General features: G+C 45.2%; 1 protein-coding gene across 1 annotated transcript in view; it reads left to right on the top strand.

The window, feature by feature from the left end:
* Positions 1-14,863, top strand: part of LOC126536806 (cell adhesion molecule Dscam1-like) — a 494,472-nt gene that overhangs the window by 429,343 nt on the left and 50,266 nt on the right. Inside the window, exon 20 of the mRNA XM_055074010.2 lies at positions 7,681-7,866. Coding sequence (XP_054929985.1) covers positions 7,681-7,866 — 186 coding nt within the window. The remainder of the gene's footprint in view (positions 1-7,680; positions 7,867-14,863) is intronic.

Raw genomic sequence — 14,863 nt, 5'->3', positions numbered from 1 at the left:
ATAATGAGATAGCACCCTCCTCAGTCACCAAAAGTTCCCATACTGAACTATTTAATAAATAGCAAAAACAACTGTCTTGCTTCTTCCAAAAGCTGATAGGAGAGAATAACGGGTAGTGAGTAAATTCATAGTGTAGGAGAGAGCTTGCCTGCAAACAACTCGGTTGGTCAACCTCTACATCCTGCTAATGTGCAATAATGAAGCCTTCGCTCTAGATGGACCTCGTAACGACGGGCGTTATATTTTTCTTCCCCACTACTTATTTTTTGGTTAGCACAATTTTCAGATATGATGCATTCAGCGTAGAACACCTCACCTCCGGGGCTATGCGCTTTGGTTGTTCTGCTTTACAAATTTCTTTATATAGACCTTGCCATGTTTCTAATTATCTCGAAGTACGAACCTCTCATATATGTGAGGATTTTTTTAGCCTGTTGTGGCAGTGCCTTGGAAAGGTGGGCACGTTGAACAGTTTAATTATGTCCTAATGAATCAGACTGGACCCTAACATAATGCTCCCCGACCATGCAGTCTTGTGTGCCTCCTTTGCTTTTATAGTGGCCAAGACTTATTCGTAAGAGCGGTTTGTCGTTGGGTGCGGCCTTCGCATATAGCGTGGTGGCTGTCACAACTGATCACTACCAGTCCTTCAAAACCACTCTATCGGAAGAACTGTTTTATTAGCATGAGCGCTATTCCATCATCTGCATCTCACAATGGAGCCATCTGTAGGACAACTAGTGAACTGCGCTCAGAACGGCACAGCCTCCAGTATCACCGACCACGCAACTCAGCGCCCCGTCCATAAGTCTCGGAGGCTGTGGAAAGAGAAGCTGAGTAACAGAAGGACCGTGCTGTGCCTTTCAGGTGGTCGATTATACTTAATAATCTTTGGGAGATGCCAATTTTTTTCATAATTTATAGTTTGAAATAAACGCAATGTTTATTAAATTAAATCGACATTCTCCAGTAAATGCGGCACTTCTGTGTTCGACTCTCCGAGGTGAAAATAAACCATTTATTTCTGCAGATATCAAGGCATAATTAGAGAAATTAACTTTCTAGAAGAAATGTGCCGATTATTTTGTAACTGATTCTATGGTTCGTTTATATTTTATCATGTATACTCACGTTATGAATAGTTAGATTATTTCTGAATCTCACCCAGGAATACGCAGTGCTGGCGCGCCATCTATCGTAAACGGGCGCAGTTGAAAGAAATTCGGGTGGGTCAATAATATGACGTCGTAGTCAGTTATTGATTTAAGGCAGTCGTTCCTAAAGCGGTTGATAGAGGCCGCCAGCTCCTTAAAGTCCGCAGATATTTCGCCTCCTGATAAAGATATTGCGCGAACAGTTTATTCAGAAGCTTTTAAACTTCGAAGGTACATTTTCGTAGAAGCTTCTTAATTAAAATGCAGTTCCTTGAAATTTGATAACGCCTTGTTATTTCAGTTGTTTCTGTTTGGTTCTGTTTTCCATCACGCAGCAAATGTGCTCCATTGCAGAGGATGCGAAATATAAGAGAAAGCTAAAGCGTGTTTATTTGCCATCTAAAGTCTGCATTTCTCTCTACTCGATTATACTCGATAACCTGAGAGAATAATAAATGAGAATAATGAGATCGCAGTGTGTACTAATTCAACTTGACATTTTCTCAATGAAGCGTCCCACCTCCCTTGTTTTTTAACGTTGGCACGGGAAGCCTTCTAGACGAATATAGATTCGGCGGCAGGTAAAATGTCCCTCTACTCCGATAGCATCTGCATTTGGATCTCGGTTTACCAACACAAAGGTTTGGCCCGAATAGCCCAGGGCGCAATCTTTGTCATCGAACGCCCCTTATCGACGCTTGACCTATCTTTATCAGCGGAAAAATATGTATTCATGCTTTTCCTGGGAGTGAGAAGGAAGTAAACACGCCTAACGCTGAATATTAGAGGCCATCCAATTCGTCGTGCTACTAGTGTTCGTTTCCTGGGCGTCACCATCGACCGCAAGCTACTATGGCGACGCGCTGTTGAAAGTGTTGTGGCTGCATCAGTGCAAAGAGTCAACGCATTTCGTCGCATGGCAGGTGTACCTTGGGGAAACAATCCTATGTCCGCGCTTAAACTGAGCGCTGCACTGATGATATGCCGCATTCTCTATCAGCTACCGCTGCTTTCGCCGTCATCAAGTCAATTTTAGCGCTTGGAGGCAGTGCACAGAAAGAGACTTCGCTTGGCGATGGGAGTTCCTCAGATGGCTTGAAACAAGGTTAGTAATTAATCAGCGTATATTCCATTTCACCTTTTGGCATCTCAGGCTATGCTGAGGCAGCTATTAAGGCTGGGCGAGTCCCCCACAGGCATGGCGCTGCTCTCGCGGCTGAAAGCAAGAACTCGCTCCTATTCCCATGCGGCACTGAACATCTTCAAATTTTTAGAATCTGAATGGCCAAAATGAAGTCCCCTCGACCCGCCACGGCCTTTTTCGGACGTCACCTGCAGCCTCAGTGCATCCCACCTACCGACGAAACGTACCATTTAAACTGCCGAAGCAAAGTTTCTTGTGCTAGATCACTTGAGTACAGCGTTTCAAAGCCATCTGCAAGTGTACACAGACGAGTAGGTGTGTGCACAACCAGCAGCGGTATTCTGCATGCCCTCCCTTGATGTGTCATGGTATGGCCGACCGGATCAGAAAGTGCCGCAATTAACTAAAAAGCAGAAAGTGCCGCAATTAACGAGGCCTTGCGAAAACTATGCGTGTATTCTGCACGCGACGTCATGCTGTTGATGGACTCCAAGTCAGCGTTACAACGCTTACACCGTGGCCTACCTCGATAGAATCTTAGAAGGCAATCTCTGGCACTGATTAAAGTTCTAATGAGCAAGAGATCTAATGCAAAACTTCAATGGATCCCATCCCACGTAAGAATTGAAGGAAATGAAAAAGGTGACACTCTTTCACGCCTATAACTGGCATGTGTCCCTAAAGTAGGAGCGCCAAATATGTTGCGGAACCCTAAGGGTGCAATCCTTCACTTTAGGGCAATTCACCAGACTCCACACCAAGCCTGTGCAACCCATGGACTTACTCGCTACTCGCGAAGGAGCAACGATGTTGTACCGCATCATAGCCGACTCCGAGTACACCCCGACTTGATTATTCAGAGAATGGACGATGTGTTTCCCCGCTCTGTGCCTTCTGGGGTGATATCAGCGATATAGAACATCTCATTTGGCTATGCCCGCAGTTCGACAGAGCAAGAAAAGCGATGGTCTGCAGCCTGCAAAAGAATTGTCTTTCGCACAGGACCTTTCAAGACATCGTTTTTCCCGGAGGGCCCGCGGACATCAGAAAGAGAGCGTACGAATGCTGATGGCATTCAAGTTCTTTCCTGGTGTCATGAGTGGCTTTCGTCGTCGTTGGTTCGCCCAGGACTGCGTTGCAGACCTTGTATAATCGCTTGAATTTGCTGGAGATAACAAGCACTCCGAATATATGCTATTTTTGGACATATAGTAAGCTTTAGACTCTGTTCCACTTAAGGAGATTATTTTCGCACTTGCAACCGTGGGAATTACGGGTCATCTGCTTTTCTTTGTTCGCAATGCTCTAACACAGTGCAGTGTGAAAGTGTTTGTTAGAGAAGCAATAAGTGAATCTAGCAATGTGCTGCGCGTGGTGTCCCGCAAGGCAGCGTTTTATCGCCTCTTAATTTTAACTGTGTTCTTGCTGGACTTCCAAGACGTTCACCTCAGAAATGCGACATCCCATTAGGCATAGCTGTCTATGCTAGTGACATCGCTCTGTGGACCAGTGGCCCTTCGAAAATTGGCCCACACCTTCGAGAAAGCCTGCAGAGAGCTCTGAATGCGACTGCAGAGCAATTGGACGAAGTTGCGTTGCAGATTTCACCTGCCAAACCGGCTGCAATTGCATACCATCCCGGACAACGTGCTCGACAAACGATGAACCGACCTAACCATGGCGAAACGCCAATACGATGGGTACGACAGCACTGTAACCTGGTCATTATTCCTGATAATCGCCTCTCGTGGCGCCCTGCGCTAAATCTGTACTGTGCAAATCAGAGTTTCTCCCCAAATATGTGGCCGCCTTGACTGCTATGGGTGCGGGCTGCGACAAAACGAGAGCATTACAGGTGTATCAATTATCTATACTCTTTGGCGTGTTGCATGGGTTGCCGTCCTGTATGTGCCACCTAGTTTGCTGGCTCAACTGGAACGTGACCATCGGGTTGCCCTCCGAGTAATGCTTGGCTTCGTTAGCGATGGACAATCAGTTGCACTGCTTACTGAAGCACAACAGTTGCCCCTGAGGCTGGAAGCAGACCAAAGAGCTCTACGTCACACCGAGAGTCGGCACCGCGCATCGAATGGCCAAGCACCTCATAATAAGCTGATTCAGGGCCCATTCTCTCGCGTGGGAAAAATGGCGGCATCGTTTAAAACCATTGCTGGCAGTTGTGAAGGTGCTTCTTCAGTTAGAGCTCTGGAATATTTCAGCAGATGTCTATTCTCCGTTTATCTTGGAATTTCAGAAATAAACAAAAAGTTTGCGCTGCCTGTTCTGGCGCTATTCAAATTGGCTCAGTCACATTTATTGAAAAGATTACGAGATTACGTTACAGCATTTACGGATGCATCTGTAGACAGCCATAGCCAAGGCGCCGTGTAGCTTTCAACTGACATCCCACGGGTGTTTCGCATACCACATCCTACCTCATCAACAACTGGGAAGCTGGCAGCTATTAATGACCTTCTGAAGTACGTACAAGAAGAAGTAAGGGCATTGACGGTTGTCCTCCTTACAGACACCTTCGCTGCGCTCAGCAGGCAACAGAGAAGTGACCCTGACCACCCAGTTGGGCTCGCTTTCTCTTGTGTTCAACCAATGTGACTGTCCGGAAATTTTGTGTAGGCGTTACGATGCATGTCTGTGGATTCGAAGGTACCTACTCAAGCAGCACCCAGACTATCGTGTTACTAAATGATCCGTTCCGCCTCGTCTTCGTGGTCAAGGTTTGCATGGTGTACTCGTGAGCTATATTGCTCAAGTTATGGGTTCGCGGTGTCCTGGCTTCTCACCGTTTATACCGGCAAGGACGTGTTGACAGTCTGTCGTGTGCTTCTTGCGGTTCCTGCGGGACACTTGAGCATCTGTTAGAATGTCCTGCTTTCCCTTCGCAGCGTACGTCATTACTAAGGGACTGTAGCCTATTGGCCTGCAGTGTACGACCCTTGATCATTGCCTATATACGAGTGGCTGTGCTTCTCGATGCGAACTCTGCTTATATTTCTATAATAAACTGGTTTGACTTACCGTTTGTGAGAGTCTTAGCAAGGGACGAAATATTTTTTTTACTAAATTTTACATGCTTCTGTAAATATTGCACTCTGCATGTTTTTGTTGTTGTTGTTGTTTTCTGTTCCTGCGTGTACGTTCTGTTCCTGCGTGTACGTTCTTTTCGCACTTGCTCACTGTATGCCTTGCATTACTTTCGTCTTTGTTGCCGGCCTGTCATCTTGCTGTTTCTTTCTTCTTAACTTACCTTCTCTTTAACTTCAAATTCCTTTTATATCCTGTAGTTCCTAAAGAGTAGGTAGGCTTTTTGTCCATTTAGGACGCAGTAGCTAGCCTGCTCGCTCCGTATTTCCCTCACTCTGTGTGTATGTTTTCATATATAATAATAATAATAATAATAATAATAATAATAATAATAATAATAATAATAATAATAATAATAATAATAATAATAATAATAATAATAATAACAATGACAAAACATCGCACAGTTTTAATCTTGGTAAATTGTAGATAGGCGGACGTTGAGAGAGGTGGCTTCTGAGCACGTACAGCCGTCAGCATGCTTAACACGAACGCTCCGCAGCGTTGCCTAGACCGGCTTGGACTGGCACCAGCGCCGCGAAGTGGTGTGCTCTGTAATCTCGGCACGTTTGCGGCGGTTTACGATAGCTGGAGCGCAGCTCGATTTGACTGCTCGTCTTGTCTTTCGCTTGTGCCTGACCGTCGGGTGGAGTGCGCTCACTTGACATGTCCGTACCGCTACGTTTCGCTCGTGGCTGTGGTCTCACGCGCGTCCAGAAACCACTTTGCGGTTTGCTTATCTCGGCAAAGCGGGCGACAAAGCGGGCGACAGCTAGCGCGCCTTTCGTGTTTGGCCTCACAGCTGGCGCTTTTAGGAAATGAAAAATAGGAAAAGGAGACCAAATGCAGGTTTGTGGCGTTTGTAAAGATTGGACAATAAACAAATCTGCAAATACGGTGGCATAGTTGTTCATGTTCTTGATTTCTTACATTCTCTGACAGCTCTGACGAACTGTCTTGTGCAGACAGTTCGTGTCGGATGGGAAACATAGGTGTACATTGCATTTGCTTGATATTACCTGTCTGATACCACTGCAGGCGGGGAGATTCAATCGGCATGTCTCCTCTGACCGCGCTTGTTCCTGTGTGCAAACAGTGGCAGTGGCAATGAAACAGGCAGTTTCGCAAGTGTTTTTCTTTTGATTGCAACCATGCTTTCCAAAGAAAGCAAGTCGTATGCCCGAGTTCTTCCTCGAACTGTGTTCCGGCGCTATTGCGACAAATGACGCTTGCTGCCAGTCATGGAGCATTGGCAGAAGACAACTAGCAAGAAACTCGATACTCAATACCGAAACTCAGCAAAAAAATATTCACCGGTCAGTTAGCGGAAAATGCGAAAGAAATGCGTTAGAATTACGTCGAACCTCTTTGAGGTCCCGTGTCCATTATATAAGCCGAGTTCACCACATTACATAGTGTTTTTAGGAGCTCATTCGACACACATCCTGCCTCTTCAAGGAGCGAAGTGAAACTGATGGTGATCCGAGCAGACCATCGTTGTTGCATGATATATATGTGCGTGCGTGAGTTGTGTGTGTGCGTGTGCGTGTGTGATATATATATATATATATATATATATATATATATATTATCTGACCGCTTTTCACGCAGCAACTGCAGCTTTTGTAATCGTAACGTTTTCCTGGGAACGCTGACGGTGAACGCTATGCTCAAAGGCGAGCTTTCTGGTTCTTCTTTTGTCTTGTAACGCCATTGCAGTGGCATATCTATGCCGTTCCATGGAACAAAGTGAGACGCGCCGCTTCCACTAAAACAGACCTCAAACGGCAGCTCGATAAGGGGTTTGTGCTATAGTTACCGCGTAACAAAACTATATTTCCTACTATATTCAAATTATAATCCGACACTGTCATGTCGGTAGGTCGTGCGTAAGCCGTACTTTACGAATTTTGTGACGCATTTTACTGTGAGAAATTCAATTAATGCAGTAACGCCTACGCGCCACGCAGAGTGCCTGCGTGGACGGGATGGGTGGTTCGGGATGATTTTTCTTGTACGGACATCGCCACCGACACCGACGACAGATTTTCTGCGACAATGGGCCATTAACGGCGTTAAACTGTTCTGGTGTGTTGCTCATAGGCAACACTCATCCATAAATGGTAAACAGTTAAAGGCACCTTAAGGAAAAATGAAAGTGATCAAGGCGCTCGATGTATAGACATATACGAACAGCGTATCGGGAACTGCACTTCGATCGCGAGACGTCGTTCGCTTCCATTTCATGACATTCCGGCTTCCTTCCGGTGAACCGTGCAGGGTTCGTGCTCTACTGGAAGTCCGAGACGGGCGACTGGAGCGAACAGGGAGTGGACGGAGCGGCCACGTCGCACACGTTTCAAGACCTCAACTGTGGCACACGCTACCATTTCTACGCAGTGGCCTTCAACGACGTGGGACGAAGCGAGCCCAGCTCCAGCGTCAGTGCCACTACGTCTGGAGGAGGTGAGTCCTTCTCTTTCCGCTTAAATGATATTTCACGGATGAAAAATGTGTCTGAATGTGCGGATGGAAGATGCGTCTGCGTAGCCTTCCGTCTGCCGAGCGTCATCTAAAATACTTTATTATAAAACAAAAGGCGCTGGTCTGCAGCCGGATTTGAAGTGATGAATTTACGTATACGAGCCAAATATTAAAACTCGGCAGGAGATGAAGAAGGTTAACTCGCCATAGATGTCGCAATATCGCTAGAGACATTCGGCCACCGGCTGAAAGCGTTTGTACAAGTTTTATACATGATTTTGAAGAGAGCTTTGCCAGCTGCTGTTTTTCAAATAAAATGAATATATAATAAAAGACACGACGCTGCATAATAATGAATAGCACAGCGCAGTATTGAAGAGAATAAAGACCTCAAAATTGCGGACGAGACTCGCATAAACAACAAGCCTGGAAGCATTAAAAAGACACATGAGACATTTGCGACGTTGCGGAATCACAGCTCAATTTCCAGCTAAGCCGTTTCTGTCAAGCACTTGCATTGGTAGTTATCGGAAACCCGTAACCAAACCAAACTCTTTCCTATATTGCCTGGAAATGACCAGTAAGGTGACTTCCAGTTACTGCAAAATTGAATGTGCCTGTCGCATTTCGCTCTCCCAGGACTCCGGGAAAGCATGCGTGTATATATATACATACGCTTGTACATATAGCGCTTTCCAGTTGCGCAGTGATTTACTGCAACACCATGATTAGCTCACACTCATTCAAGTTCGGACGTATACCCCCTTCTAGCATGCCGCTTAAATGTACAAAGTATAAAGTAGTCGTGCCTTTCAGTTTGCCTTCCAAGGTCACGGCGAAATCCTTCTGTGTGCTTCTATAACGCCTGAAAATAGGCAGAGAGCGAGTATTCAGTAATTGTCTACAAACTCCACAAATATTTAAAAAAATTTAACATAGTTGACGTATCCACACCTCGCAAATCGCCTATTTCTACCGAAAGTGAACTAGCTGCCGCATTCAGATGTGTCGGGAGATTGAGAAAGATTGCGTGTAGAAGAGGCACAAAACTCTCGAACACTTCTTTTACAAAAACTAGAACTTTCTTACAAAGTTTAAGTTTTAATTGTATATCACGAATGACATCACTCCCATCCACATGCAATTTCAATCCCGGTGCTACCTAAAGTTCTCACAGGGTACTCGCCGAACAAATAACATACTTCGTGTAATGCTTTTATACGGGAAGAAAACGAGTATTATTATTATTAATATTGTTATTTCCCAAGCCATCAAATAACCTGATCACTTTACAATAACTGTGCAGTCGCATATCACGTGGCCTCATTCTCTTCAAATATAAAAAAATTGGCAGTTGCTTAGGTCGGCTATGCCAGGATATACGTAGCGAAAGCTAAGGCATTGCATGGTTAGCCTTGGTTAATCTTGATTGTAAGCCCAGGTTAGTCTGGTTGCCTAGCTATGTTGCGGAGCTTAGCCAGTCGTTCGGCGCGCGGTTCGTCTGTTTCCTGTGCGATTGGTTTCCTCTTCATCTCGTTCTGATGTCGATTCCAGGCCTCCTCCTGCTTATCAGAATTGTCGCCGTCCATACTGCCGCCTCAACTGTGGTTGCGGCGCACGCGAGCTCTGCTTTTCAATCCTCCGACATGTTATCAGGCATGAGACGCAGCTGGCGAAGCGAGCGGAGGCGAGCGCAACGACGAGGAACGCGGTGTGACGTCATACCAAGCGGCGGCGGGGGAAAGGTGCAGCAATACAGTGCGCACACAGCAATATGCACATGCAGCGCATACAGCAATAGACATACACTGTACATTCAAATCAATCTAATTAAAAATTTATAATAACTACATACATGTTCGCTTGACCAAAAAAGAAAAAGCAAACCAAGGAATCTTAACTGAACTCCTAAACAACAGTAAAAAAAAGCTACTTCCCCGTCTTCGTCCATGCCCCCCATCGCCGTTCTCGTCATTTACATACTTTACCAAAACATAGAACAATAGAAGTGTACGTTTACTTTTTAAGGCGAAAGCCTTAGATATCTATGTTGGCAGTGACCTTGGCGAAACTGCGCCGTGATGAAAAATGGCCGACGACGCAAAGAGTAAAAGCCCGCCAAGAATTCTCTGGCTGACATCACATTTATCATGGAGGTTCCTGTAAACGAAGTAAATTACTGGCTTTGACAATAAAATTTTGTACATTTTGGTCTGCTTGGGAATCGAACGCGGGCTGCCGGGGTGCGAGACGAGCACGCACGAGTAAGCCGCGGCTGCTCCGCGCTTCAGGCTTACTAAAGGTGTGCCAAGTGCGTGCCTGATTGCACACATCACCTCGCAGTCATCTCGCTGTCTAGTGCGTGCGTCATTGAGCGGCGCACGTGACGGTGCCGAGGAGGTGGCGCCACGTCATGAGTGTATAAAATGAGTGCGTTGATGACGTTCCGAGGTCTACAGACGGTATAATGCTTTCGCATTCCCACACGTAAGCAGTCTTGAGTGTCTGCCGAATTTTAAGTTTATTAATTGCTGTCGCGCCAGGTGCGGCGCAGAAAAGCGGACGTGCGCGCTTTGCGCACTGACGTCACAGGCGGAGTGGCGGCGGCGGTTGTCGGCGGCGAGCGATGCCAGAGAGTGTACGCTCTTGCGGCTCGCGAGGACGGCCACGCAAGTGCGCCACTGCGTAGGAAGCGCGTGCCCCTGCGCCTTAGTGAGGAGGTTGCCTTAGTGCCGCACGTGCACTTCCATTTGCGGCTCTTTTTGTCTCCCAAGAAGTCTACCCCCGATCGCGTAACTTAATGCATTACCAATATCTGTTACAAAGAAGTCTAACCCAGTTGAAAAACACAACAGGAAATTTTCAGTCTGTCGTATTTTGGGACGTTGTTTCTGTAGTTCTGTTGCCTGTAGTTCTGTTGCCTGTAGTTCTGTTGTCTGTAGTTCTGTTGTTTGTAGTGTGATGTCCTGTAGTAGAAACTTCTGTAGTTCTTGATCAATATTTAATTAAATATTGACAGAGACCTCCTTAAGGCTATGTAAATTTGTTAGTACAATAAAAGAAAAATATAAAAGTAAAAAAAAATGAAAAAAAATAACGTCCCCGCTAGGATTCGAACTTGCGACCTCACGATTCCGAGCCCGGTATCTTACCACTGCACCACTCCTGACATTTTTTTTTTTTCTTTATTGCATGGAAATAATGGTAGTGTCAAATCAATGCCGTTACATTACATATGAACATACACGCACACAAAACAAGTTCACACACAGTATGCAGTCCAATGACAGTTCAAAATTCTGGCAAACAAACACAAGCGTCCAAACGCGAAATCCATTCAGGTACTGGATCATATGTAGCAACCACACTACGGACTTGAGCAGTCTCTTCACGGAAGATAGACCTTGTCGAGCGAGGTGGCTCGGCATGTCTGTCGATCATTCGACTTCTCCATAATGAATGAAGTCCTAATAACATAAACAAATCATATGGTGTATTACTGGCTGTCTTTTTGAAAGGAAGGAACCGGATACCATAGCATGTGAGAGGAAAGTCTTTTTTGAGAGTTCTTTGTAGAATGTCCCAAAAATGAAATGCGTCACGACAAAGTATAAAGCAATGCTCTATTGTCTCGGGTTGATTGCAAAGTCTACAATTTGTATTCCAGGGTACGAACAGTCCTTTTTCCTGAAGCCACGTTTTAACTGGCAGTGTGGAGGTGTGCAGCTTAAAGAAAAACGTTTTCGCTGCAGGCGCAATGCACATTCTACGGACACGGCAAAGAACATCTTGGCCAAATAGAGACAGATACGGCTTTCGGTACAGAGGTTCAGGGAAAAGGATATCTATAAGTGCTACATTTAGCGACGTGCGATTAACGGTAAACAAATATTCAAGGGTGAATCTGGCTTTTAAGAAGGAAATGGTGTCGACAAGTTCCTTTAGGAAGCCCCATAACGGTAGTTCTTGAGCAAAGTTTGTCGTGACATAAAGAAAAGGGAGGTGTGACGCAAGACGTGCTCGATTAACTGCGAGCAGGAATGGATGACCGACATTTTTAAGGTAAAATAAGCGCATGACCAATTGTCGCACAAACAAATGCACAAGACCCAGGCCTCCCTTTTCAAGAGGGAGAAAAAGGTTGTCCCTTCTCATGGCTTCCCATGATGAATGCCAAATAAAACATGCAAATATTCTATGAAATGCCTGGACATGGACACGTGAGCAGTGTAAGACCTGCAGCACATAAAGAAGCTTCGAAGCGAGAAATGTATTGCATGCCTTAGCTCTCGCAAAAATGGAGAGATCACGTCCCTGCCAGGTTGTCACCTTTCGACGAATAGTGGTTATCGTGGACGTCCAATGAGGTCCACTATTACGGAAGTTATCGAGAGGTACTCCAAGATATCGCAACGGAGACTGATTCCAATGAATATTCGCGAATATAGAGGGAGTGAGTGCCCACATGCCTAGCCAAAAGCCTCTACTTTTTTCAAAATTTACAGTAGCTCCTGCAGTCTCACAGAAACGCAGGGTAGCGTCTATTGCCTTGGCAATGCTTGGCTTATCGACGCAAAAGAAGGCAATGTCATCTGCGTAAGCTAGCACTTTAATTTCCTCATCGGCATACCTGTATCCTTTAATGCTCGAGTCGCAAAGCACGCTTAAGCAAAGCGGCTCTAAGTATATGGCGAAGAGTAAAGGCGAGAGAGGACAACCTTGACGAACGGATGACTGTACCTGTATTATATCTGAGAGGGTACGGTTCACAATTAACTTTGTAGTGCAATGTTTATAACAAAGTGTTATACCATTATATAATACATCCCCTAACTGAAGATGTCGCAGTAGTTGGAACAAAAATTTGTGTTGAACCTTATCAAAAGCTTTGGCGAGGTCAATCTGGAGAAGAGCTACTTGATCCGTACTACCCTCTATGCACTCAAGGACTGAACGTGCGATATGAACATTTGTCTGTATAGAGCGACCTCGAATTCCGCATGTTTGATGATCACCTACTAATTTAGTAATGACTGTTTGCAATCTATTTGTCAGTACTTTTGCAAATATCTTGTAATCCACGTACACACACAGAAACGTCCCAAATAATAAACCTATTTGAAGCTCATTACAAAGAACTTTTCACTGCAATTAAGCCTCAGAATGGATACGAAGAAAACGCTGATCAGTTTATTTCGCTTATGCCACACTTAGAAGAAGACGATCGCCTCAGCGTTGATGGGCCAATCACTCGAGAAGAAATTAATTTTGCCATCGAAACGCTTCAGAAAAACAAGACGCCTGGCCCTGATGGCCTTAGTGCGGAATTTTATATAAAATTTCAGGAATTCCTTTGTCCGTTTCTTGAGCAGCTTTTCGAGGAAGCCTATCAATGTGGTGAGCTTCCTCCATCTTTCTATCAGTGCCACACAACCTTGATACCAAAGAGCACTGATGATGAAATAATAAAGAGGGTAAACGGATATAGGCCGATATCGTTGTGCACCACTCCTGACATGCTTTCCCAGTGTACATTTTGGCCATGTCAATAGTACGACGTGCTGATGCGCTGATGTTTACACTTGCTTTTTAAGAGTCAAGATCCGCTATCCACCGCGTCAAGCGCCGCATCTCTAGAAGAGCAAGAGTGTTCGTACCATCGACAGGTACATCGTGGAGTGCTAGAACATCGATTTTGACGTACGATATCCATATTAAATAAGAAATTCAGAAATAGACAACGTTGACTTTTAGGGTTATTACTGCTAGTTTCGACAGTTGTCTCTCGTTCTTTACACTTTTGAGCGCGCATATAATTCGTGTGTTCAATGCAAAATAGCTACATAAACATTCGTGGATGAGAGTTCTTTCTGACAGCATACTGGCTTCTCACGGCAGCACTGTACCAGATTATTGAGACCCGAGCGAGACAGCTTTTCACGCAACTTTGTGGAACAACCCAAATCTCCTTTTCCGTTTCGCATAAGCTTGTGAAATATTCCTGGGAAATTAACTAATGTGTCAGTGTAACAGCACATGTAAGTCCACAGGCCTGTGTGCCACATCTTACCAAAAAAGATAAAACGGATACGCAGCCATTCCCGCAGATGGTATGATTTTGATCAGCGGCCGATCTTGAGGAGGCCGGTAAGGCGTTGCTGGTGCCGCGTCGTCACGGCACAATTATAACTATTCGCCACGTCGACTTTAATACCGGTGTTGGTGCCATCAGCATTGCCGGCTTCAGAGAAGCGCGATTGAATACCGCGCAAGAGAAAAGTACAGTGTACACCACCGATGCGAAACTAACATACAATTTTAAAGGGCCGCGACGGAAAGCGCTTCTGTTGCGACTTCGGGACTCTTGGCCGTCGCGACGTTGGAGTCGCTGTCAGGATATAAAGCTGTTGTTCTGACTTCAGAACTCTTGTTGTCGCGACAGAACGTTTCTGTTGCGACTTCATAACTATTGGCCTTCGCGACAGAATGCTTCTGTTGCGACATCAGAATTTCTGTCGTAACGCCAGAAATGTCACTCAATTAAAAAATGTCAAGAACTTCTGTCGTACAACAGAATTTCTGTAGTTGCGACAGGAATTCCTCTTGTCATTTTCAACTGGGCACTACAGAAGCTTGTCGCATCGCACAATTGCAGTGCACTTCTGTTGTCATCATTGGGTACATGTTGCGACAATAGGTTTCCGTTGTGGAACAGTTCTCTGTTGTACAACAGAAGTTTGTCCATTACTTCAGGAACACTTCTGTTAGGACAACTGGGGGCCTGTTGCCACAATAGGTTTCAGTAGTATTTCAACAGCTCTCTGTAGCACTACAGAAGTTTTTCGGGTTACTTCAGGAACATTTCTGTTGGGACAACAGGGTGCCTGTAGTGATGACAAATTTTTCTGTAGTACTACAAAAATCTGTTGTAGAGCTTCAGCTTTCTGTTGTAACAACAGACATACGACAGACTGTACTT

The sequence above is a fragment of the Dermacentor andersoni genome, chromosome 4, assembly GCF_023375885.2.
Source record: "Dermacentor andersoni chromosome 4, qqDerAnde1_hic_scaffold, whole genome shotgun sequence".
NCBI lineage: Eukaryota > Metazoa > Arthropoda > Arachnida > Ixodida > Ixodidae > Dermacentor > Dermacentor andersoni.
This window is presented reverse-complemented; position numbering and strand designations above follow the sequence as displayed.